Source organism: Arvicola amphibius, chromosome 3 (genome assembly GCF_903992535.2).
Source record: "Arvicola amphibius chromosome 3, mArvAmp1.2, whole genome shotgun sequence".
NCBI classification, from domain to species: Eukaryota; Metazoa; Chordata; class Mammalia; order Rodentia; family Cricetidae; genus Arvicola; species Arvicola amphibius.
The window spans coordinates 173,960,574-173,987,080 of NC_052049.1; the positions used below are offsets into that span (position 1 = coordinate 173,960,574).

General features: G+C 52.9%; 1 protein-coding gene across 1 annotated transcript; it reads right to left on the reverse strand.

The window, feature by feature from the left end:
• Positions 1–912: 912 nt before the first annotated feature.
• Positions 913–22,006, reverse strand: Gnai2 (G protein subunit alpha i2). Its single transcript, XM_038322584.2, has 9 exons — positions 21,747–22,006; positions 6,923–6,965; positions 6,600–6,741; positions 6,253–6,413; positions 3,747–3,875; positions 3,261–3,390; positions 3,018–3,171; positions 2,450–2,663; positions 913–1,899 (listed from the first exon to the last, which is right to left on the reverse strand). Exons 1-8 carry the CDS (start codon positions 21,862–21,864, stop codon positions 2,473–2,475), a joined length of 1,068 nt encoding a protein of 355 aa, XP_038178512.1. The 5' UTR covers positions 21,865–22,006; the 3' UTR covers positions 913–1,899; positions 2,450–2,472.
• Positions 22,007–26,507: the final 4,501 nt, after the last annotated feature.

Below are 26,507 nucleotides of genomic sequence, written 5' to 3' on the forward strand. Positions count from 1 at the left end.
TCAATTTTTTTTTAAAGTGACACAAGCGTTTCAGCAGGATTACTTCCAAGAGTTATGCTACAACACGGAAGAAAACAGTCTCTCCCTTTTTTCATCAACCAGTTAGCGTCTGCAAACACTAGGGGGCGAGTCCCGGCCTGGTTAGCCACCTACCAGGATGTTCATTGTTCCAGACAGTATTTCCCTGTGTAACAGTGTAACAGTCCTAGCTGTCCTGGAACTAGCTCTTGTAGACCAGGCTGGCCTCCAACTCACAGGGATTCACCTGCCTCTGCCTCCTGAGTGCTGGGGTTAAAGGCACGCACCACCACCACCCGGCTCGGCTCCTTCTTGCAATTCTTATATTCTCTATCCCACTTTTACAATGTTCCCTGAGCCTTGGAGTTGATTCAGTTTCTTGAGTCCCACTCGTATGTAGCCCAAGCTGGTCTGAAACTCTTGGTCAATCTCCTGCTTCAGCATCCCGTGTGCTAGAATTACAAGCATGTGCCACCACTCTTGGCTTCTTCTGAGTTTGTCAAGTCAAGAGGTGCAGCCCACTCATCTGTGTAACTTCAGCATCTTAAACTGCCTTTGAGCTTCTGGGGCAGCAGGTCATAATGAGTGGATTCAACGCTGCTAGACACCCTGCTACTCCCAACTTACATGAACTCTCTAGAAGAGCTCTCAAGTCTGCTCAGTTCTGCAGGACTGAAGAATGACCCTGACCCCAAACTGCAGAGTCAAGAAGTTAGTCTCTGTCATGCAGGTTGTCCAGTCCAGAGGGCAAACTGAAGCTCAGAGCATCATGACTGAGTTCTGACCAGAAAGCATAATGTCCAGGGTCCCAACCCAGGTGAGTCATTGAGCTGTGATCCACCCTCTTGTGCAGTTCAATACCTGGGAGAAAAGAACAACCAGCAGGTCTTGGTGTTTTGTTTCTACATTTTATTATTTCAAATCATGTGAACAATTCCATAAAACATGTGAAAAAAGCAAGGAAGTGTTCAACGCTGAAGGACCCGGGCCTGGGGTGAGGGCATGAGGGGCCTGGCCCCTCAGCAGGCAGCGGCGGTTCCTAGATTAGCGCTAAGGAGCTACATTTAGGTTAATGGAGTCTGGGCCCAGGGCTTCAGGGCAGGGCCCTCAGGGACATTGGCAGTTGTCTGGAACAGCCCTTGGAATCCAATTCCGTGGAGGGCAGGGCAGGGGGCCGCCCGAAGAGGGATGGGTGTAAACACGCAGACACACTCAAGGCACGGAATCACTGGAAGGGAGTTGGGGAGGAGGGGTGCTGGTCAGGACCTGACAGTTTTAAATAGGTTTCTCTAAAAAGTCTTCTAGGTTTGCAGTTTTCCTTTTTTTTTTCCTTTCCTTTTTCTTTTTCTTTTTTTCTTTCTTTTTTTTTTTTTTAAAGCTACGAGAATGAGCAGGTGGACTGTGTCTCCAGGAATGGTGGTCTCTCTTGCTTCTTGTGCTTTTTCCTTTGGGGCCTCCGAGCGGCAAAGGGTAGGGTAGGCAGGAGGCTCCCTGTAAACATTTGGACTTGGGTCAGGGCTGGTGTTGGACAAAGGCAGGGGTCTAGGCTGGAGAAGTGGGTACCCCTCCAGACACAGGCCTTGGGGAATTCCGCATGCGCTCCCCTCACCCCAGAACAAGACAATGGTTGGAAAACCAGAACAGATGCCCAAGAAGGGTGTACCATGGCCACTCCCAGCCCCTCAGACAAGGGTGGGCTTCAAACAGGGAGGCCTATGGCAACCCCTCCCCCAAGTCTAGAGCCAAGGGAGGGGACAGGGGAGCTGAGAACAGAGAGAAAAGATGGGAGAAGCAGCTGGGGATGGGGGAACAGGCAGGGAGCATGGTCTTCTTGCCCCCCGTCTTCTTCAGGGGTAGTAGGGAGCAGAGTCGGCGGTGGCCCTGGAGGTGGAGGACAAACACAGCCTGAGTTACATGTGGCTCTCCTTGCCTCTCTAGACAATGACCTTCTTTGCCCCCCACCTAGTTGTTACCAGGGACACAGCTGTGCTCAGGGGCCAGCTTCTGTTGTTGGGTTACGGGGTGTATGTATCAGTAACGCTGGCGGTCATTGCATGTACACCAGGGCCAGTGGGGCTGGCCTGGGCCAGGACTGTCATCTGAGAGACAGATGGCTAAGAACAGCGTAAAAGTGCGCAGCGGGGTGGCCAGGTCTCCTCCGGCGTCTAACTAGGCTAGTATAACATGCTGGTAAGGAGGTAAGTTTCTTCCGAGGAATGCTAAATAGTCCTCTAGCTCTGTCCAGGGGAAAGTCAGGTCCTTCTGTTTCCCTCCTTTGTCTCTGGTCCCTGACTGCCCTGTCCATCCTTGCTTCTTCAGGCTGACTACCCCCAAGGGACCTCCCATAAGCCTCCAGCCCTACCAGTTCTCTGAATTCAAGGGTCTCACTACGTTGTTTCCCAATACCTTGCCTTGAAGCCTTCTGACTTACCATCCTGCCAGGCCTGCTGCCCCTCAGAAGAGGCCACAGTCCTTCAGGTTATTCTTAATGATGACGTCGGTGACGGCATCAAACACAAACTGCACGTTCTTGGTGTCGGTGGCGCACGTGAAGTGCGTGTATATCTCCTTGGTGTCTTTGCGCTTATTCAGGTCCTCAAACTTGCTCTGGATGTAGCTGGCGGCCTCATCATACTTGCTGGCCCCTAAGGAAGACAGTGAAGACTTTTGTAATTAGAAGGCAGGTGGGCTCCTTCCTGCATGTACAGGAAGGATCTGTGCACATGACAGACAAGCATATAATGTGTGCACAGCATGTTCATTTGTCAGTGCACACACTGTAGGAAGGATGTTTCACACATGCAAATGCTCAAGCATAGAGGCCCGCATGTGATAACAAGCCTTCTGTGTGCACAGTACGTAATCCTGAGTGTGGTACCGCATATCCCGGTGGTTTTCCTTCTGTCCAGACAGAGGCATCCACGGGCCACCAGGACCCCAGTGGTACCTCCTAGGATGGTCAACACCTCATCTGTGAGATAGGCTTCACAGAGCCCCACCTGTGTACTCGGGGAAACAGATGGTCAGAGGGCTCTGTGTGATCTTCTCTTCAAACAGGTCCTTCTTGTTGAGGAAGAGGATGATGGAGGTGTCTGTGAACCACTTGTTGTTGCAGATGCTGTCAAACAGCTTCATACTCTCATGCATGCGATTCTAAGGGAAGGACAATGAAGTTGGTATTGCCTCCCCATCCGCACTCCCCCATCTCTGTCCCCACCACCAGGGCTCTCTTGGGTTCTTACCATCTCCTCATCCTCAGCCAGCACCAAGTCATAGGCGCTCAAGGCGACACAGAAGATGATGGCCGTGACACCCTCAAAGCAGTGGATCCACTTCTTCCGCTCAGATCGCTGGCCACCCACATCAAACATCCTGCGGACATCGGGTCAACTTAGCTCCAGGGAGCAGAGCCCCAGGAGAGACAACCTTGCAATTGCATTTTACCGGCTAGCAGGCTGAGGACAGAGACCCGGCCAAAGTGGGATCCTCCACATCCACTCACAGCAACCAGGGTTTTGAGTCTGGTCAGACAGGCTGGAGCCACGTGGGACAGGGGCAGGAGAGGCTATTAGCAGGAGGTGTCTACTGATAAACTAGGTGGTGAAACAGAAGGACACCTTTTCCTAATACAGACCTGAGGACCCCCAGAGGGAATGCGGAATTATGTCCAATGGCTACCTCAGTGGCTAGCATGTATTACCCCTAGCCCTGTCCAGACACCCACTCACTTGAAGTGTAAGTCCTTGAAGGTGAAGTGTGTTTCCACAATGCCCGTGGTTTTCACACGGGTCCGCAGTACATCCTGCTGCGTAGGGATGTAGTCACTCTGTGCAATGCGCTCCAGGTCGTTCAGGTAACTGCAGGGAGGAAGGAGAGGATCAGGCGGACCAAAAGGAAGCACCCTGACCTGGACCTCAGACAGACAAAACCTGGCTTTTTTCTTCTCCCTTCCTCCTCCGCCTTCTACTCCAGGAGGGTCTGGTTTATGTAGTCCAGTCTAGTCTCAAACCCACAATCCTCCTTGCCTCAAGCCCCCGAGTGCTGCGATTGCAGGTGTGCCTGCCACTCCTGCTTAACCCTTGCCTGCTTCACAATTGTTAATGAAACGAGCAAACATGGGCTTGATCCCCTTGTTTACCACCTACAGAATGGGACTGGGAGAAGGGTTATGGCTCCGTGACCCTAGCAGTCAGGGTCTCAACTTGACCTGCATCCAAAAGGACTCAGAATATTGGACCTACAAGCAAAAGGTGGAAGGGGCAAATTAGTCCTCCAGGGAGAGATTCAAGATGCTAATCGGTATAATTAAAGTACCCACTGCAGAGCAACCTGGTGTGGTCCTTTCATAGGGGACTAAACATGTTAGGGCCTGCCAGGCCCAATGGGTCCTTTGCCTAACACCCAATAAAATTTGAGCTGAGGTGGGAACACAGACACCTGCTTGGCAAAGGCCCCTGGGGCTCCTCATCATAAGCTCCTTTAATTAGTATCAATGCCTCTTGTGCAGGATCCAGGGCCCAGCTATCTGTCTGCCTAGATATATCCAAGCTGTGCCATCAAGCTGGGTCAGGCCTTGAAGCGGCTGCCCTCTACTGGTCTTTTGGGGCAGGGGTGCTGGGGCCAGCAGCCAGCCAAACCAGGCCAAAGGGAAATGATCTCAGAGAAGCGGGGATAGAACAGAATAACAGGAAGGGCCACAGGGGACCATGACGCACTTGCTGTGACCTGCGTACCACGTTCCATCCCCAGCAGAAGGAGCCCCTAGCCTAGAAGCCTGGGGTGGGGGGATAGGGGATGGGGGCTTCAAAGTAGTCTCTCTCATCTGAACAGGCAGGTTCACCCTAGGGACCCTCTGCTGTACCACGGTCTTACCGGACTGTGGTAAAGTTTGGTGTACCCATTTCACGTGATGCTCCATCCCATACCCCTCCTTTAAATGATCCCTGACAAGGCAGAAAGTACCCTGGCAGAGCAGAGCCTGTGGTGACTACTGAACCCCTATTTCTTTAAAACAGCATGCAGTAATATCTGGGGAATAAAGACATAGGAAAACACAGGAAGTGGGAAGTGGCCTGGAGATGGCTCCTCAGCCTACCCTCGAGTATTGGGGACACTGAAGTAGTTCTGATTGTCAACCATTAAGTTGATGGGGTTCACCCCTCCCTGCCTATATAGCCCACAAGTTGAGCTGGTGGCGAAGCCTGTGATTTCAGGGTGGGGCAGTGCTGAAGCCTGGAGGCCTCTACGGATTTGGCTATAATCACAAAACTACTAGGGGATGGGGGGTGACCCTAGGGCAGCTAGGTCATGCAAGGATGGCAGAGGAAGCCTGTTAATGTGACTAAACAGGACTTGGGAACTCTAACCAGGGAGATCTCCTGCCTACCCTTGTGAGGTCTAGCCCTGTTGAGTGGGCTCAGGTTTGGATGGGCAGTAGGGACTGGGTGGAGGTGATGCTGGCTGCCTAGCTGAAGCAGGAGGAGGAAGACCTTAGCTAGCATTTATCTGGTGACACTGTCCAGTACCTATGGACGTCTCCTACCACCTACCAGGGTATATCTCAGCAGCCTGCCTCAGTTCTGACACACGGCTGAACACACAGGGGAATTCGGAACTACGTACAGGCCTCAAGGATCCAAGCCTGCTGGGCCTCTGGGATTCCGGGGCACTGGTTCTCCAGCTAAATCTTGGCCTTGGCTTGGATCCAGAAAAGGTCAGAAGCAAGGTCCAGGCTCTAGCTTGTATACATCTGTCACCTCAAAGACAGTCTCTTCTTCCTCTGGGAGCTTTTGGGAAGCAGGCCTGAACGCCCGTGTCCTCAGTGACAGCCTGGAGTTTGCATGTGCTATGCCCCTGCCTCAAATCCCCTCTCACTCCTTCCTTTCCTACCTCTGGCTCACAGTTCTGCTGAGGCCGTCCTTCCTCTGGGCTTTCTCCCCCAGTGGTACTGACACCTTCAGCTGTCATTGCTTAAGGACCTGTCTTTTCCACTCATCACTGTGTCCCTGACGCTTTGCACAGAGCAGGTGGCACAAATGTTCTTCAGAACAATTGTGTGTAAAGACAGATAAGCTAAAGTAGCCTGAAAGCCACAGTGGCTGTCAACCCTCCGGGCCTTTCGATACCATTCTATCCGAGTGCTCCCACCCAACCTGCCACCAAAGCCTCTGTGGACAGTCATCAACTTCAGCACCCTGCGACCCCTTACCATGTCTGGTCCCTTGCAGTACTTACTAAGCGGCTGAATCATTGAGCTGGTATTCCCGTGAGCGACCAAAGCAGGCTTGCACACCATGGTCAGCCCAGAGCCTCCGGATGACGCCGGACAGATCTTCAGGAAGCATACCCTGCTCCTCAGCAGCACAGGACAGTGCAAACAGCTGCCTGGCATCATCCTGGCACAGAATTGGAGGGCAGTCAGCGGGTAAAGGAATGTACCGGTACCCGATTAGTAGAGGGAAGGAACTCCCCCCGCAGAATGGGGCCCAGGTTTGGGGTACTCTCAGGTTCCCCAGGACTAGACTTGCCCCAAAGGCTTCTGGGAGACAGGTGGAGGGGGAAAAGTGGAGGAGAGCACATACCGCACGCTGGGGGTCGGCAAAGTCAATCTGCAGGTTGCCCATGGCCTTGACAATGGCCATGATAGACTGGATGGTGTTGCTGTAGACAACTGCACGATACTGCCGACATTCTTCCTCTGAATAGCCGTCTTCATGGATGATCCTATCAGAGAGGTCAAGAGTTATGGTCCACAAACCACGAGAAAACATGGCTGCTAGGGGCTACTGGGGACTGCAGGGATCTGCTCCAAAGATGGGGAACGACCCCTGGCCTGTGAAGCCTAATTGATATAAATAGCTACAAGACACCTAGAGACAAGTAGAGACCACTGCAGACCACTTACTTCATCTGCTTGACGATGGTGCTCTTCCCTGACTCCCCAGCACCTGCAATAGAGGGTACAGATGTCAGGGACAGGCCCAGTGGGCTCTGAGAGCAGACTAATGGCCTAGTCGCCATTATCCCTGATGGCACTTCTTACCTTCCACAAATCAGTGGCACAGTGAGACAGAGGTGTCGCCAGTAGCGGCCACAGTGGCTAAGGAAACCTATAATATCCGTCCTGTGATGGGCTCCTGAAGGCCTCTGCTTCCCTAGGCTCCACTGTCTACCAGGGCTCGGCACCCCTGCCCTGCATGAGTTCAAGGATTTGGCTAAAGACTCAAGTCTGCATTCCCTGTTCGCACACATGCAGGCTTGCCACCCTGCGCACTTCAGGCAGAGCTGGCTAGAAGGTGTCCTGCATTTTGCAAGAAGAGCAGAACCACCCCCCACAAACCCTGAGATTTAGCTGCTAAGCAACTTACAAGGGCCACAAAGTCACATTCCTGTCCTCTGGATGTGGCCCAAGGCCCAGCCCTCTGCTTTCTGAACCAGCTCTGTCCTAAACAGATGGAAAATAGAATTTCTCTCCTCTCTCTCACACAAAGTTCTGACTCAAGCGTCTCAGCCTGGCAGAGCCTCTGTCCTCATTTCTCCGGGACAGGCTCTGAGGTTTGCTAAGCCCTCCCATGTTTGCCACAGCAGCTCCATCAAATAAGCATCTTTTCTGGTCTCCTTTTACAGAGGACACTGAAGTTCAAAGGTTACATTCTTGGTGTAGGATCATGCAAACATTCCAGATGGCACCACAATGCCAAGCTAAGGCCCCCTCCTCCTTCCCAGCCTTGGCCCAGGTTCCTTCTGCTCCTGCCCCTTCACCAGCTGTCACTCCTGTCCTGCCAGGTACTGCCTGCCTCTTGCTTCCTTCCGGCCCCTGCTCACACTGCTCCTTTTACTGGGTAAAGCTGCCCCATGTTCTGTTCACAGTATCCCATGTCTATGTCTCCAAGCAGTTCACAGGGTTGGCAGCAGCGTCTATGGAGAGGTCAAACTTGGAAACTCTATTTCATTCATTCATTCATTCATTCATTCCTGAGACAGGGTTTCTCTTTGTAGCTTTGAAGCCTGTCCTGGAACTTGCTCTGTAGACCAGGCTGGCCTCGAACTCAGAGATCCACCTGCATCTGCCTCCCAAGTTCTGGGATTAAATGCATGCGCCACCACCGCCCAGCAACTCTATCCTTTCTATTAGGATCCCTTAGGGATAGTCAACTTATAATGGGCTAACACACTAACAATAGCATCATCAGTAATAATGATGGCGAAGCTGTGGTGAGCACCCACTGTGTGCCAGGGGATGTTTTATACCGATTGTTTTGTTTTTTGAGAGACAGGGTTTCATGTAGACCAGGCTGGCTTCAAATTTGCCATGAAGCCAGAGATGACCTCAAATTTCTGAGCTTCCTGCCTGGAATTATAATTGTGTATCAACGTGGCCAGGTTGTTGTTTGGTCCCCGCATTATTATTATTTTAAGGCAGGGTCTCACTATGTAGCCCTGGCCGGCCTCAAACTCACAAATACACCTCCCTCTACTGGCCTCCCAAGTGCTAGGTTTGGAGGCATGCACCGCCATCCCAAGCCCTTTGTTACAGCTTTTAAAGTATTTTATTTTGGGCCAGAGAGATGAATCAGTGGATAAGAGCACTTAGTGCTCCTTCAGAGGACCTCGGTTTGGTTCCCAGCACCCACATGGTGCCTCACAACAGTATGTAACATGGTTCCAGGGGCTTCGATGCCTTCTTCTGGCCTCTGTGGGCACCCCTACACATGTGGATTTAGACATTAACAGGCAAACACCCATACACACAAAAATTTAAATAGATCTCTTTATGTGTATGGTTGTTTTGCTTGCATGTATTTCTATTTCACATGCATGCCTGGTGCCCACAGAGACAGACAAGGCTGCTGGACTTCTTGGAACTTCAGTTATAGATGGTCATGAGCTATCATGTGGGCGCTGGGACTGAACCTGGGTCCTCGGGAAGAGCAGCCAGCGTTCTCAACTGCCGAGTCATTGCTCCACATGTGTATGGGTATGTGGATGTCAGCGTGGGCGCTCACAGAGGCTTCCAAATCTTCTGAAGCTAGAGCTCAAAAGTGGTTATGAGCAACCCAACATGGGTGCTGGGAAACAAATTTGGGTCCTCTACAAGAAGAGCAAAGACTCTTAACTACTGAGCCATCTCTTCAGCCAACAACATTTAAAAAATGTGTGTGCACGCAGAATTCGCCTTGCAGCAATCAGTTCTTCCCCCCCACCATGTGGATCTCAAGGATCAAACCCCAGGTGCCCAGCTGGGTGGCAAGTGCCTTCACTGGCTGAGCCATCCCACCACCCCATTGCCCAGTTGTTGTTGCTTTTAACTTTAAATTTTATTTTTATATTTTCAGTTACAATAGATAGTGTATCTATTGTATGTCGGGGGTGGGTAGGTGCATGTGCATGCAGGTACCCACAAAGGCCAAAAGAAGGTGCTAGGTCCCTTAGAGATGGAGTTACAGACTGTGAACTGCCTGATGTGTGTGCTGGCACTGAACTCGGGTCCTCTGCAAGAACAAGAAGCACCCCTAACTGCTGAGCCATCTTTTTAGCCAAGCCATGCCCAGTTTTTATGTGGTGCTGGATTCGGCTGAGCCCAGGGCTTCATGCACACTCAGTAAGCACTTCACCTACTGTATTTACCAGGAACTTTCACCTTCACAGCAACCCGAGGGAGGTTCTATTCCCACTTCCATCCCTAAGGAAACCGAGGCACATGGTGGCAGTCCATCTTGCTCTGCACAGTCCCTCCTGGAGATCCAATGTCCCTGGGCCCAGCTGTCCTTGTCACTGTGTTCTCTCTGGCCCAGTCTCTGAGGTGCTTAAGAAGCAACAGGGACCAAACAAGCAGTAGCAGGATAGGCTGACAGACCTTATCAGGACTCAATAAGTCTCAGTTTCCCCTACCCAAAGTCACATCTCACTGGGGAAACTGAGGCACAGCTGTGCCCCTCACAAGAGCGGGTCTGGGTACATCCCCAATCTAGCAGTTACTCTTGAGGGGAAGGTTTGCGTTCTTACAAATGTGGCCAGGTGCTTATAATCACTGCGTATCTGATTGTCCAAAGCCTGCTTCCAAGAACGGTGTGGGAACTGTTAAGGCACAGACCTTCCTGCCTCGGATAGTGTTCTCTCTGGCTTTTTTAGCCCTGGGCACTAGAGGTACCAGATTTACATACTGCCTGGGTATGAGCTGTGATCATATGGGTACACAGAAGTGGAATGCAGTTCCTTCACATTCTACAAGCCCAGAGGGATGTTCAGAAGGCCTGCAAAGCCTGCCCACACTATCCAACCACTGAGTGCTAGGCCCACAGAGCCTCAGTATCCGACAAGAGAAGAAAGGGCACAGTGGCCACCTAGCTAGACTTCCCACTTGTTCCCACACAGGAGAGGGAAGGGGAGCCATCTGGAGTATAAGAAGAACCAGTTTCAGCCAGGATTGGGGCCTCATTCAGAGAGCAGAGGTTAAAGATGTGAAAATATGGGTCAATGGGCCATGCTGTCCAGAGTCCAGGGAAGGATCACTGAGCAGAGTCCAGGACACATGGGAAGGGTAATGGTGGCAGATGTCCAGGCCTCTGGAGACCTCAAGTGAAGGTTGTCCCTTCTTACATGACTTCGGAACGCCTGGCTATGTGAGGCACTGGTTTCTCTATTGGCCACTGTAGGTAAAGAGGGCATCTAATCCTCCGACCACTCTCTCCAGAGGAATTGCGGGCTACCCGTGACCCTGCCCAGTGCCAGGGATGATGGTACTTGCTTTGCATTTGATTTCCCTAGCAAACCTGACAGACACCAAAAGGGCCACACCTGAGCAAGTCAGGCCAGGAACCAGTTCATATACTTCTTACCACTGCCAGCTGGAGGCCTCCTTCTGCACTGCCCTAATGCCTCTGTTTCCTTTTTGCAGGCCTCTCAAATTCTGAGTTAGGGCAGTCTCTGTATCTGGCAGTGGTCACTGCAAGCACAGCCCCCTTTGACAGGTGGATAGAACAAGGCTATGGCGTTTCCATCCCTGGGACTCAGAGAGGTCCTTCTGTCATTGCAGCCACTGTGACTCAGGCAGGAAGTAGTGAGAGGCAGGACAAGGGTGCGGTACTGGCAACCAAGAAGGAAGTAGGGAGACATCAGGACTGAGTCGGGGAAGGCAAGGCATTGGAAGCAGGTCATCCAGTGAAAGGTGTGTGGTAAAAACTTGGTTCTTACACAGACTTGGTGCTCCCGGAGCTGTGGGGCCATAGCATCATTCGTCACTGTCCCGACGCCTTTTCTCCATCACGGTCTGACACACCACTCCTACCACATCTGGCCTGTGTGGCTGTACTCACTCAGCTTCCCTGCCAGCCCTGTGCCTACTCTGGGGAGAGCTTCCCCAGCAGCAGGTGCCAGCCTTTCCCGCCCCCACCAGGTGCTCCATCCCCAGCCGGATGAGGTCAGAGGGGACCTGCAGAGCTCCCCTAGGGTGGCCATGATATTCCCACGAGGCTACACCTCTTCCCACAAAGGAAAACATCGCTGCAGCTTTTGTCCTAAATCCAGCTGCTGGGCCCACTGCAGGAGGGCAGTGATCTCAGAGGCTACTCTGCAGAGAGCACCTGCTTCTACATGGAGCCCTGAGCTCCTATGGCGAGAACAGACCGGAGGAAGACAGTACCACTCCATCTGCCTGGCAAGACCTGCAAAGTCTCTCCACAGACAGGCCTGTAAGTTCAAACACTCGATGCTAGCTCATCTAGGCCCCAGTGTCTAGGACTTTGCTACACATCCATCTTGGACCCTCCACCTCCTACGTTAGGGTTAGAGCTGCTGGGACTCTAGGACCTACTGCCGCCCTTTCTGGCTTCAGTTCCTTTAACTTCTGGATCTTCTCCCGCCCCAGGAGCAGAGGGGAGGGTAATAGAGATCTGTTCCACCCTGCTGCCTATACTGCTCCTTCCTGAGGTTTTCATTATGTTCAACTCTTCCAGGTCTCTGGTACCTCATCTGTGAAACAGAACAACACATTTTCTTCTTTTCTCTGTGTAATAGCTCTGGCTATCATGGAACTCCCATTGTAGACCAGAGTGGCCTTGAACTCAGAGATCCACCTGCCTCTGACTCCCAAGAGCTGGGACTAAAGGCGCGTGCCACCACCGCCCGGCCGTGCATTATCTTCTAACAGAAGAGCGATGAGAAATGAACGCAAAGCTGCTCTCGAGCACCTCATCTGAGGTTGGTGCTGGGACTGGAGAGGCAGCTGGCTAAGAGCACTGGCTGCTCTTCCTCTGACCCTGGTTTGACTCCCAGCATCCAAATGGCAGCTAACAACCCTCAGTAACTACAATTCCAGGAAATGTGACACCCTCCTCTGAGAGCCTGTCCAGGTACCATGGCAAGCATGTAGCACACAGACATACATGTAGGCAGTCATTTATAGCAAAATAATCAAAAAATACATTATATGAAATTCTCTAAGAATTAAAAAAATTGAAATCTTGGAGAATTAAACAAGTAAATAAAATATATATGTAGATATGGGTTTTTTTTGAGACAGGGTTCCTCTGTATAACAGAACTAGGGAACTGGCTGTTTCCCAGAACATGCTTTGTAAACCAGACTGGCCTTGAACTTACAGAGATCCACTTGCCTCTGCCTCCCAAGTGCTGGGAACAATATGCACCACCACACCCGGTAATATATATATATGTGTGTGTGTGTGTGTGTGTGTGTGTGTGTGTGTGTGTCTGTATGAGGGTGTCAGATCCCCTGGAACTGTCTAGTTGTGAGCTGCCATGTGGGTGCTGGGAATTGAACCTGGGTTCTCTGGAAGAGCAGGCAGTGCTCTTAACTGCTAAGCCATCTCTCCAGTCCATAAAAACATACTTTAAAAAAAGTTGTTACTAGTGTCTGGGCACGGTGGCACATGTCTGCAATCCCAGCACCTAGAAGGCTGAGCAAGGGGAGGTTGATTTCAAAGTCAGCCTTGGTTCCGCAGTGAGAGCCTTACCAGAAGGAAGAAAGTCAGTTGTCACTATTTCCTACTTGATGGAAGAATACAGGTTTCCCCAAACATCACTTCCTATAGCTCACACAATGGCCGGCGGCTCTGGTCACAGTAACACAGGCAGAGTGGAGTACTACGTTTTTCTCATTTGAAGTAGAACTCCTGAAGACTCGGGGAGAAAGAGCAGCAGCTGACAGGCTGATATAGAGCAGGGAGGGTGGCCTGCTGGGATAGCCTGAGATGGAGTGAGACTCGCTCGCTCACTTCTCTTCCACACACCAGAGACTTGGACACAGCGCCTTCCTCTTGCCCAGAGGCTTCCCAGCTGACTCCACACACTCAGAGGCTGGAAAAGGGCCTCCCCGGAGGCAGCTCCTGAGCTGGTGGGCTCCCCTGGAATTCATGGGCTAAGGAGAACAGGCAGCTGACGTGGCAGCCCAAGGGCAGAGATTCTCATATGTAACTGGGACCACAGGGTAGGCTTGGACAGCAGCCCAGCTCAAAGCCACAGCGCCAGGCACACCCATTCCGCCACAATCGCAGTGGGTCACAGGAGAGATGGGTCTGAGCCCTGGGATGGCCACCCTAAAGGTAACCCAGATAGCAGAAAGGTCCTGAGTCTTGGGCGCTGTGCCACCTCGACCAGTCTTGGTCCCATTGCCTCCCTGCCCCAGAGCCCTGGGTCTTGGGCTCAGCGGCCACCAGGGGGAGCCGAGCAGCCAGAAACAAAGCAGAGGCGGTGGGGGCTGGGCAACGCAGGGAGTGTTTTGTTTCAGCCAAGCAGCCTCCCCAGCTAGGGGTGGCTGGGGGAGGTGCCAAGACCCTCAGCGACAACCTCCTCCCTGGGAAGCCCCCAGCCAGCTCCAGTCTGAATACACAGAGACAATGGAAACAGGAGGGAAGAGAGGAGGGGGTACCCAGCCAGACAAAGGCTCCAACCCCACCCCAGGCCTCTCTTCCTTCCTCCAGGTGCTGTTCTTTGACCCCCTTAACCCTCCAAGGAGGCTCAGCATAATCTCACACTGGGGGGAGAGGGAGGTGGGGTTTTGGAAGGAACCCGCAACACTTCCACCAGAGTCTGTGGACCAGCCCTCTACCAGAAGCCCCAACAAATCAGTCACCCCCAGGCTGTAAGTCTCACCACCTGTAAGAGCCTGGAGACATGTCTCTCTTTCCAGCAGCTTTTCTCTGGACTCCAACTATTCTTCAGCGACCTCTTCTGAGTAACTGCTGCAGGCCCTAGGTGAGAGGCCTGCAGCCTGGGCCTCAGTGTTCCCGTCTGTGAAATGTAGCCCCTCATGGGAATGTGCCAAGCCCAAGGCCCACCCTGAGCAGCTTTCTTACGATCTTCAGTCACTCCAAACTGCCTTTAGACCCAACTCAAGCCAGCAGCGGTTTATGCAAAGTCCCAGTACTGAGCTCAGCCTGAGATCACACAATGAGGAATGTGGCTGGATTGGGTCCCTTTGTCCCCAGGCCTTGGTGACAAGGGGGATCGTGGTCTAGCTAAGCTTTCTAGCTAGCACAGCCTCCTAGGCAAGAGGGCTTGTTCTAGCAGCATGACAGACTCCCTGGGAACCTCCATGAGGAGGATTACCCTCACCTAACCACAGACCTGAGACCTGGAGGTCAAGAAGCAGGACATCTGGAGTAATTGCGACAGGCCCACACAGCAGCCACCTTCAGTCACCACACAGTGCACACACTGAAGCCACCATTGAGCTAATATTCACGATAGAAGCCTTGTAGGAACATTCTGCCGTTCCCCATCTGTCTAATTCCCACCCTAAGCAACCAGCAGAGACTTCAGAGTCTTTCAACATTCCTCTAGCCCAGTCTGTTTGTCTCAGACTGGAGGTTAGGGGAGGAAGGGGGACAGGGGAAGCACAATGCTAAGTTGATGAGTACGACGTGAGCGCTATGAGGAATAGGGGCTGAGAGGAAAGGCTCCAAGAGGTAGGAGGAGCCGTATGTAGAATGAAGCCATAGCCACAGGCAGATTTCTGTTTGGACAGCAGAAGGGCTCAAGGAATCATGTGTTTCACCTTTAGGGCAAAAGAGGACTTAAGACTCCTCGAGGCAGGATCCCCAACACCCACAGATCATATGTGCACCTGTAACAGGTGCCTGTCATCTTAACACCAATCCTGGCAGGGCGCAGACACCAAGGGCTACAGTGGTTGGACAAGCACACAAGGACTGCTTGAGCCACCTCCTAGCATCTGTCTCTGCTTGTTTGTCCTCAGTTTCTCCACTGGTGCGAAAGGTACCAGTGCAACGCCTAGCTAGGCCTCCCGAGATCAAATAGACCACACAGAGCGTGGTGTCACATAGCCAGGGTTCAATCAGAGGCAGCTGCTGTTATGAGCAGAAAGGAAACCAAGGTACCGTGAAGGTGCCCAGCTTCAGCAAGTAGTGATGTGAGAGCCTTAAGCTAGGTTGAAGGCCCTCATCAGCCCCAAGGCAGGGAAAACCCAGAGTGAGATAACAGGGGGCTGCTGCTCCACTTCCAGGCATTCATCTCTGCCCGTAGCTGGCCTTCCTGCTTGGAGGGCAATGGCCACTCAGGAATCTAGGAGCAGCTTTTGGTCTTCCTGCTGGACCTCCCACTGGTGTCCCTCTCCCAGCCACCACTTCCTGTGGCTAAAGGAGGGGCTTAGAATCCTTCTCAGAAGCACCGCCTCTGACATCCTGGCCCCAGCAGTTGCTAGGATAGGACAAGGACAAGGCCCTAACCTAGTGACGGAGTGCAGGAGACCTGCAGGAACCCACAGGTGAGCCTGGGCAGGTGCAAACTTTCTAGGCCTTCTGGCTGGCAAAATCCTAGGTGACTCAGGACCCACACTTCTGCACCAGCATCCAGGCGGCCCTCTGGCCTCTTCCTCTTTTGGGCTCCTCCCCACCAGCTGCTTCCTTTTTCTCTGATGTGGACACCATTTCCCTGAGAGGCCCAGCTACATGACTTCTTGCCCCCGCTCCTGCCTCGGCACACTAGGGACAGCCATCAACGTCCAGCATCCTCCACAGCTTAAAGCCAGCTTCTTCCCACCAAGCCTTTGAAGACCCCACTTTACTCAAACTAGCCTAATACTCCCTCAGAACCTTGCATGCAAATTCTTAAGGCCAACCTTGAAGGGTGGCCCAGCAATCATCATTGCTTGGTCCTGGAAGATGATCCTCCCCAAACCACCAAGAGTAGCTTCAGACCCATGAAACAGCAACAGGCTGAGGGTGGGGTCGGGTTTAGTAAGAACAAGAGCTCTAGGCAAAAGACAGGGTGTGGCTAGACAGAAGAGGCCCCACCCTGCACCTGTAGCTGAGGCAGGGGCTTCCTGAAAGCACCAGGTACCAGGGCACACTAAAGGGGTCCAATCCTCTGCTCATCCCAGGGCACACTGTATAACAGTCTTATCATGATCCATGAGCTGTGACTCTTCTCAATGAAATCCCAGCTTGCACCCACAGAGCTGAGAAGGCTGCCAAGCCTATGCCCTCTTCCACTGGCCCACTCCTACCTGTCCCAGGACCAAGAGTGGAGGCCATAGCGCTCAGGCTCCAGGTGACACCTCTCATCCTTGGCTGGTGGTAGGGGTGGGGTGCCCTGGTCCCTCAGTAGCTAAAAGATTGCTGGGTAAACAAAGTTGTTTGCACCATCTTCCTGCCAAGTGAACCAGTGACTTTTAGAAACAATTTGAGAGACGCAGTGGAGGGTGCAGACTGAGGGCAGGATACACAAGATCAGAGTGCTTTCCAGTGCCCCAGGTACCAGTGCTAAGGAGGCCTGGAGACATCACTGGGATTGATCACTGCAGTCGCAGCCCCACCCCCACCCCCGGCTGCGACTTAGTGGACAAATCAATGTTTGCCTTACTTCTCAAATCAGCCAGGGCCAACCCTACAAGTTCCACAGACCCAAATGAGCCCTGACTATGCCCACTCCAGATCTGGCAGCCTAGGCTCTGACTTGACAATAGTAGGGGGCTTGGTGCTCGCCTCAGAGTTTCTTGTGTGGAAACCTGTGCCCCTCAACTGGCTGGCCGGCCACCTTCATTTACAGCAGGTCATTCCCAGTAATGACCACCTGTTTGACTCCATTCAAAGGTTCCCCCACCCCCACCCCACCAGGAATGGCCCTGGCTGAGCTGTCCTGATTCACCAGTTCAGGAATATCCCTTAAAATAAATACGTAGTCTCCACGGGCTCCTACCCTGCCCAGGGCACTGTGCAGCTTTTAATGTTGGCTGTACCAACACTGAAGTGATGGGCCGGGCTGAGCTTAGCAGGGCTAGGCAAGATGCAGACAGAGGAGGTTAGAAATGGCTCGGACCCCCCACTCCCTCCCTAGCGTGGGAGCTCATCCAGGCTTGCCTGGGTAGACAAAGCCTTGCCCAGCCTGGGGGAGGGGTGGGAAGAGACTTTGAGGCCCAAGCAGACCAGCCCCCCATTCAAGTGCTAATGAGCTCCAGCAGGGGAGAAGTGGGTTAGGGAGGGAGAAGGCCTGAGTACCAGCCCACCTGGCTCGCAGAGCTATGCCACACCCCCAAGCTAGGCCCCCAGAGATTAGGCCTTAAATCCCTGGAACAGCCAGTCACTCCATCCGATGTCAACTCCTAGCAAACCCTGGCCTCCCACTTGCTGTGAACTTCCTGGGGGCAGGGAAGGGAGTTCCCCAGGGTCCCCATACTGTACCCAGGCAGCTCTGTCAGAGACAGCAGAGAGTCCCTCATCTGCTTTTGTTTCTTAGCCTCCAGGCTCTGGAGAACTGTGGGCACAGCCCGAGTGGTACAGGATGGACAGGCAGCTCTCTTGGAAGAACTTTTCCACCTGAAGCAGTGCAGAAGGTGGAACCAGGATTCTGTTTTAAATTTTTTATTTTATTATGTATATTAGTGTTTTGCCTACATGTATGTCTGTATGAAGGTATCAGATCCTCCAGAACTAGAGCTATAGACAGTTGTGAGCTGCCAAGTGGGTGCTGGGAATTTAACTCAGGTCCTCTAGCCGATCAGCCAGTACTTTTAACCGGTGAATATCTCTAGTCCCAGGATTCTAACTCACATCTACATAACCCCCAGAGTGGTCCAGTCAGGGTGAGCCTCCAGCCTCAGGCCAGGAGAGATCCACCAAAGTCTTGGGACTCTTGGCCACATCTCCTGTCTCAGTGCCTTTGTTGAACCGGTTCTCTCTGTCCTGGTGTCTGGCACTGGCCAATCACCATTGGCAATCATCTCATGGGCTAATGATGTTCATTTTGTAAGCTACATAGGAACTTCTCCAGAAAGCCTCCCTTACGGTTACTCATCCAGTGCCTAGCTAGTCAGGGTCCTAGGCCAGCCCCCCCCATCTCCTCATTGGCAGCCCCAGGATTCTATTTTCATTCTCTCATTCCCATACATCGTCCCTCACCCCCAAGGGCTGTGGCCTCTTCCTGATGTGTTCAAGAGCCTCATGGTTCACACACATACTTAATATGCACCAATGCAGTATGCCTGCGTTTTGCTAGACACACGGACAGGACACAGGCTACAAAACTGCCTTCCTGGTCCTGTAAATCTACGAAAGCCTGGCTTTGGGCAGTACCTGCACTAACAAGCCTGGAGCTTTGGCGACACCGCTCTCAGGCACCGCTGGGGGTGCTGAGCTGTCACTGGTCCCAACACAGATGAGGTGAGACTGCAGGGTCTGCCACTGTCTCACACAGCGTCCCTACTGTGTGCGTGCCCTGAGACAGGCTGTAGGTTGGGCTGGAGGAGATCTGTGACGGGCAGGGTGCACCTGTCTCTGAAGCACCTGAGCGGTCTGTGATGGGGCCACGAAGAACCTAAGAACTTTGCTTTCAGCATCCCGCCACTCTTGGTCCTTGATCTCCCAATGAGCACTTGTCACCTGCTCACAGTGTACCTCCACCCACCCATCCCCCAAACCAAGTCCACTAAATACGTCCTTCATTCAACATACAAGTGAAAAGGACTAACTGCCGACTTGCCTCAAGGGCCATTACCATGTTCTAGTAGGGAAAGCAGAAACTCAGGGAGCAGAGAGGCTGCAACAGCCTTGGTGGGACTTCAGGGAGGATTCTGGGAGATCTGCGGAATATTAAAGAGCAATCAAGTAGGGAAGGTACAAAGTCCTGTGACGAGACAGAACACACAGCATCTATGGAGCTCACAGTGGACACTGCTTCTCCCAGTGTGTCCAGCTCAGGTTGTCACCAGAGCAGCAAAGTCCACCTGGGCCTAGCTGGTCAGTCAGGTTGAACTGGGGGCCATCGGGGGTTCCCCTACAGTGAGACTAGTATCAGCTTCTCTACTTGTCCCACCAAACTGCCAAGGGAAACTATCTTGCTAGTGTGTACCACATCTGCCTCTGCCCTGGTGACAGTGACTGTGCCCGCCTTCTGGCAGGGATACAGGGTATGGAGGGAGACAGTGTGCGGGTGGGGCAGCAGGCGTGGTTCTGGCTGGGAGAGAAGATTGGCACTTGCCCAGCCTAAGTCCCCGTTGCCTGGACAGAGTCTCTGGCTATGCATAACTGGTGTCCAGAATTCTAAACCTGCTACAGCTAGGAGCCTATTGTCACCTTATTCCTTCCTGAGGAAATGAGTAACTCAAGCCGGGACCCCTTCCCAGGTAGCAGTGACAGAATGGTCATGCAGACCGGGCTGTCCATTTCAGGCAGAGCTCTCTGTCCTTGGCTGCACACCCTTTGGAGGGTCTTAGTCTCACAGTGGGTACCCCTCTAACACAAGCCAGGAATTCCACTTTGGAGAAAGGAACAGTCAGAGGGGTAGGATCCTGGGATAGACTGTTCCGTGATAAAGTGCTAAGCCAGCTCCTATACCACTGGCTGATGCCAGCCTAGTCCTAGGAGGAGATCCTGGGTCCCACCTAGCCTGTCCGGAAAGCTCAGATGGGCTCTAAGAGGCAAGCCTGTCAGGATAGAAGAAGCTTTGTGCGGTACAGAACAGGCCAGAGGTCGTGTGCAACCCCTGCCCCGGGCTCTCTGGTCCAGACTCACATCTCCTTAGCTACCACAATAACTGCAATAAACCTGGGAGGGGCTGGTAAGGGGCTCCAGGCTGGGCACTGGGAGGCAGCGTTCCCGGAAGTGCCCTCCGTAGGCCCAGCAGCAACGGACATTCCGCCGCCGCCGCGTCGACACCCACTCACGGCTTGCCGCACTCGCAGCAGAGACAGGAAGAGGCAAGCGCCCAACGCAAAGCAGCCCAGGAGGCTGGGCCGCCGCCCCTTCCCGCCCCTTCTCTTCCTCCCCGCGGCAGCAGAGGAGCGGATGCCATTTTGAAACCTCCGGGGCTGTGCCCCCAGGCCGGGTCCGCCGGGACAGTCAACAGATGGATCCATAAAGACTGACATGTTGTTTCTCGGACACAGGCCTGGCAAAAACTGCCAGGCTTTTCATAGCCTGCAGGCCCCAAGGCGGCCCTGGGACCGAGGGGCCACACCCCCCCCACATACTACCCAGCCGATTACGCTGCTGCTACGACGCTGCTGCTGCTGCTGCTGCTAGGGCCTTCCTCCCCACAGTCCAGGGGACCCCATCTTTCCAAGTGAGGCTTCCACAAGGAACCACTCTGACTCCCAGTGGGAGACTGGACACAACCACCAGGCCCACTGCCTTTGCCAAAGCCTAGCTTGAATGCTTCTGAGCACACGGGGCTACCGGTAGCTGACTCCCCCCAACCCCGCATTCGGATTGCCCTCTCCTCCCCATCACAGGATTCCACTGGGAACCAGCAGTATCCTAGGTCATCTCCCAGGCCTTTCAGCCCTGGGTGTGAGAACCCCAGCGGCCGTCAGCAGATCTCTTCAGAAGCGCAGGGGCAGCAATATGTCGGTTGTCTCACAACTTCCACTTCCCCCCCCCCATCCCAGCAGCCACCATCTTCCTTGGCCTTGGAAGTGGCAACAACCCTAACTCCTCCATGTTCCCTCCTATTTGCCCAGACTCCCCTGGCCCTGGCCCAGACAAGCCTTGGAAACTAGGAAACACATTCCCAGGGAATGGAACTTCCCACAGATGCTTGAGGCCTGGTCCCTCTTCCCGCAATGTGACTCAGTCCAGCCTCTTGGGGGAGGAGGGGTCTGCCTAACTCAGCCTCTGGTTCCCTTCCATCACAGCCCACCTGGGACAGGAGGGTGCAGAATCAAACGAAGGCTGCAGTGTGAGAGAAGACTTAAAAGAGGGGCAGATGACTTGGGGGTTGATGCCTGCGGAGAGAGATCTGGTGACCCGGCCCGGAGGCTCCACAGGGATTCAAGCTGGAGAGGACTCGAGAGTCAGTCTCCCTCTTAGGAGGGTCTTAAGGGGTCAGACTGAACAGGCAGCAGATACAGGTTCCAGAGTAAGGCTAGGGAAAGAAGGAGCGGGTTGGGGCTTGACAAGGGTCCCAAAGAATGCCAACAGAAACAGAACAGGTGGAGCTCGGAGGTTCTAAGGGTTTAAGAAAGTGTGGGAATACACGACAGGGGCTGAGTTCCCTAAGACTGGATAGTAAGTGGGGGTGGGGGGACACAGTCAAGCGGGGTTTGGGGGTTTGGTATCTGGGATGAGTTGAGGGTCTGAACTAGAGTCTGGACGAGGATTAAAAGTCTAGACCAATCCAGAGTTTCCAATCTTAAAGGGTGGGCCAAGGGGTTTCAAGCTCAGGTGGAGGCAGTACCCACGCCAGGTAGTTTCAGGTCCTTGTTTGGGGATTAGCTCTGAGAGTCAAGGGTCCCAGAACCAGGCGCTGCCTCACCTAACAGAAGCAACTTCACCTCCCGCGCTGCCTTCTCGCCGTCCTCCCGCAGGTTCTTGTCGATCATCTTAGAGCGCTCGGCTGCCGCCTTGTCCTCGGCGCTCACGGTGCAGCCCATCCTGCCGTCCGCCGGCCCGGCCTGGCCCCCACACGGCCCACGGCCCGGCTCGGCCCCGCCCGACCCACTCCACTACCTCCGACGGCCCTCTGCGGGAAGCTCTCAGGTCCGCAGTTCCGAGCGACTGCGGGAGGCGCCTTCCCGGCCGCCGCGCACCGACGGCGGGGCGGGCCAGGGGTGGGGCCCGGGCGAACCAAGCCCGAGACTGGGCCGGGGCGGGCCTGGAGGTGGGGCTAAAGGAAATTTGGGGATGGTGATTGGTTAGAGGGCGGAGCAAAGGGAGAACTTAGGCGCAGTCCAAGCCTGGGCGAACGCTGAAAGCGGGCCTCAACGAGGGAAGGCGTTCGGGGTAGAGCTAATGCAGGCTCAAGCCTCTGGGCGGGCTGCAGGCGGAGCTCGGCTCCGATTGGGTGCTGAGAGCCTGGGGCTGTTTCAAGACTGTGGGACCCGTTGATCTGGTAGCCCAAGGGTCGGGACTGGCTGCCTTCGCTACAGGGCAGGACTCTGAAAAGAAACCAGGGCTCTCGGAGCTTTTTTGAATTAAAAGAGTAAGATGGAGAAAGTGTGTCTTCACTTCCTAGAAGTGAACTCATAAGCTTGTTCTGGGGATCTATTAAACTCGGCCCTGCAGAGGGCAAATGATGTCTTTCTGGATTTTGGTTTTCTTTAAGGCAGCTTTCCTCTAAATTGCACCAAGGCAATAAAAAGCAAAAACAGTTGATTGCTGTCTTTACACCTTTGCCTGAACTATCTTCTCCTGTCATCTACACCTTAGTCCTTTTGCCTAATATGTTGGGAAGCATTCTCCTGCAGGCGGTAATACCGGCCTCAGCGAGGGACCAGCCAAACTGGACTCTAACAGGAGAGCTAGAAGGAAGACAACGACAACTTGCTACTGGACTTCTGGAACAAACGCCGTGATCTCATGATGTGTCCCTTTCATCCTCTGCCAGCCTCGAGGGGTTTCCTCAGTTTCATGTCTCTTTTGGGTAGTGCCTGCAACCCTATGGCAGAGCAAAGATGGAGTGGAGATGTTTAAGATCTTTTTAGTCTGCTTTTTTTTTTCGAGACAGGGTTTCTCTGTGGCTTTTGGAGCTCTTGTAGACCAGGCTGGCCTCGAACTCACAGAGATCCGCCTGCCTCTGCCTCCCGAGTGCTGGGATTAAAGGCGTACGCCAAGCACAGCATTTGGTCTGCCTTTTAAGAGGAGCCTGTGTCCCCCTCAACTTGGATTGGACATTTGAAACGTTTTCCAAACATTATACAATTAAGGTGTTCTGTATGGCCCCAGGCAGAAGCCTGCTCTTTCTCTCCTGAGTGTCCATGTGTCCTAACCATCTGAACGTCTTCCCTGTCAAACGAGTCATTAGCCTGCAATCATCCAGCGGTTCCCTCAGGGATCTTTCTGCCTGAAGCCGAAGCTCAGGCCCTGCTCCAGGCGTGCATTAAATAGCATGAAAACACAGAATACTACCCATCGAGAGGGGTATGTTCCATATGTCCACCTGTAGGATTTACCTCCAACATGACAGAGCCACAGAACACATCATGGATATGAGCATGGTCTACTCCACACAGATGACAGATGAATCCCTCTCCAAGCCAACCCCTTCCCCCGCTGCCTGCCACGCCCTGTGCTTCAGAGCTGTGCTCCTCTGGCCTCCCTAGCAACAGCCAACAGCTCTCTCAGTTGCCAGGCAACAAACGAACCTGTCAGCCCCTTGGAGGCCCCACTCTAGGGAGGTGGGCAGCACACAGACCCCAGTCTATGGAGGTGGAGCAAGAAGACATGGCCTTCCCCAGTCCTGGGCCAGATCCCACAGCTCTTGCTACCTTCCCAGCAGCCAGCCATTCCTCTCCAGCTCCATATTCTTCCTAGGGAGTCTGGCAGCTCCTACTTCCAATGCTCTGGCTGCTCTTTCCTCATTTCCATGTGCGGCTCCAGAGCTATGGCCAGGCTTCGGCTTGCCACTCCAGTTACTTCCCTCCCTTCCCATCAATTCAGAACTCCCGTGGTTATCTCATCTGATTTCGTTCTGATTGTCAGTCCCGTGTTTGAGCCTCTGCCAGAAAGCTCTGACTTCCACAAACCCGTTTTGCCCAGAACTGGGTATATCCATCCCACCCTACTTGTACCTGTCCCTGGATAGTCACTTCATGTCCCTCCCACTAGCCAGAGCCAGGACCCTGCACTTCCACCAAACACACACACTGTTAGCTTCTCCTGTCTGTTCTCTGCCTCTATGAGAGCCCGTTCTAGGAAGACACCGTCCTCTCCAGCTCTACTGCTGCTCCAGTGCCTCTTCCACGCGGTGACCAGCAGGACAACTGAAGGAAATCACATCGCTCCCATTGTACAAATCTCTAGCTCCCTAGTACCATGAGGATAAACCTTGCAAACACTGGTTTAAACTTTGCTAGAAATCTGGAGTAGTAGGGCACACCTTCAATCCCAACACTCGGGAGGCAGAGAGAGGTGGATCACTGTGAGTTCAAGGCCAGCCTGGCCTACCAAAATAGCCCAGGACAGGCAGGAGAAATAAATAAATTTTGTTAGAGGTAAAAGTTATTGCCTGAAAGAACTCTGGCAAAGTTGCTGGCTGTGACTTACTCTGGACAAGGATCAGATGCCTTCTATGTCCTTGTTTGCTTACTAGTAAAGTGGATCTGTTTATACCCAAAGCACAGGACCAAGGGAGGAAGCAAGTAAAATGTTCAAAATGTCCGTGACAAACAGAATGCTTCAGTGCAGGTAAATTGTTAAAATAGCGATTTATTTATTTATTTATTTATTTATTTATTTATTTGAGGCAGGATTTCTCTGTGTAACAGTCCTGGCTGTCCTTGAACTCACTTTTTAGACCAAACTGGCCTCAAACTCACTGAGATCCACCTATCTCTGCTTCCCAAGAGCTAGGACTAAAGGTATGTGCCACCACCACCAAGCTCTATAATAGTGACTTTTCTAGACCTTATAGCAGCTGATGCACTCAGAAGATGACTTCCCATATAAATCAGGCCAACCTGAAGCTGTGGCTGTCCTGCTTCCGGAGAGCTGGGATATAGGAACGGGACTGAAGCTGTGGCTGTCCTGCTTCCGGAGAGCTGGGATATAGGAACGGGACTGAAGCTGTGGCTGTCCTGCTTCCGGAGAGCTGGGATATAGGAACGGGACTGAAGCTGTGGCTGTCCTGCTTCCGGAGAGCTGGGATATAGGAACGGGACTGAAGCTGTGGCTGTCCTGCTTCCGGAGAGCTGGGATATAGGAACGGGACTGAAGCTGTGGCTGTCCTGCTTCCGGAGAGCTGGGATTATAGGAACGGGCCACCATCATGCCACTCTATCTTGCCTTGCTGTAGCACTTCATCCTCTATCCCATTAATCACTGCTATTACAGCCATTTGGTTTTTTCTTTTAAGATTTATTTATTTATTGTGTATACAGTATTCTGCCTGCATGTATGCCTGCAGGCCCAAAGAGGGTGCCAGATCTCATTACAGATGGTGGTGAGCCACCATGTGGTTGCTGGGAATTGAACTCAGGACCTCTGGAAGAACAGTCAACACTCTTTTTTTTTAAAAAATATTTTATTTATTTGTTATGTATACAATATTCTGTCTGTGTGTATGCCTGCAGGCCAGAAGAGTGCACCAGACCTCATTACAGATGGTTGTGAGCCACCATGTGGTTGCTGGGAATTGAACTCAGGACCTTTAGAAGAGCAGGCAATGCTCTTAACCTCTGAGTCATCTCTCCAGCCCCCCCAGCCATTTGTTTTATTTCCAGGCTGTGGAATAGGTCTCTCCGGCATCCACTGTCCTGTCTTCAGCTATATCCCACTGGAGTGGGAGGGAGCAGTGGTTTTCAACCTGTGGGTTGCCACCCCTTTGGGGGTGAAACAACCTTTTCACAGAAGTTGTGTATTTACATTATAATTCATAAGAGTAGCAAAGAAAATAACTTTATGGCTGGGGGTCACCACAGCATGAGGCACTGCATTAAAGGGTCACAGCACTGGGGAGGCTGAGAGCCGTGTCACTGAAGTGAGTCTCATGGTGGGTTTCCCTGACCCAGGTTCTGGTTCCAGGTCGATAGGGCAGCAGGTAAATGTTTGTCAAATGACACTAATAAATTACCCCACATCTGCTTTATCCTACGTGAGGTCTCCTCATCTTAGAGATGAATGGAGACCACCTATAACCCCAGCAAGGCAGAGGTGGAGGCTGGAGGAACTGAAGTTGAAAGTCGCCTTCCGTTCAGTAACAAATCTGAAACTAGTCTGGGCTGTCCAGTGGGTCAGATCTTCCCCCAGCCATAAGCAAGAGAAGAACCGCCATAACAGTACACGCAGAGAAGGGAGACTAGTGCTGCCTGGGAAGTCCAGGGAACCTTCTTGGTGGAAGAGATATTCTGAGCAGAAAAGTGAGAGAGAACATTCCAGTAAGAGGCCTGGTGAGCTGTAGCAGCTCAGCAGTTAGGAACCTCGAAGCTCTAGCAGGGGACAGGGATTTGGTTCTCAGCAGCCACATGGTGGCTCACAACCATCCTTAACTCCAGTTCCAGGGGATCTGATGTCCTCTCTTGACCTCTTCAGGCACTGCACAGACATGGTGCCCAAACATATACACAGGCAAAGCACTCAT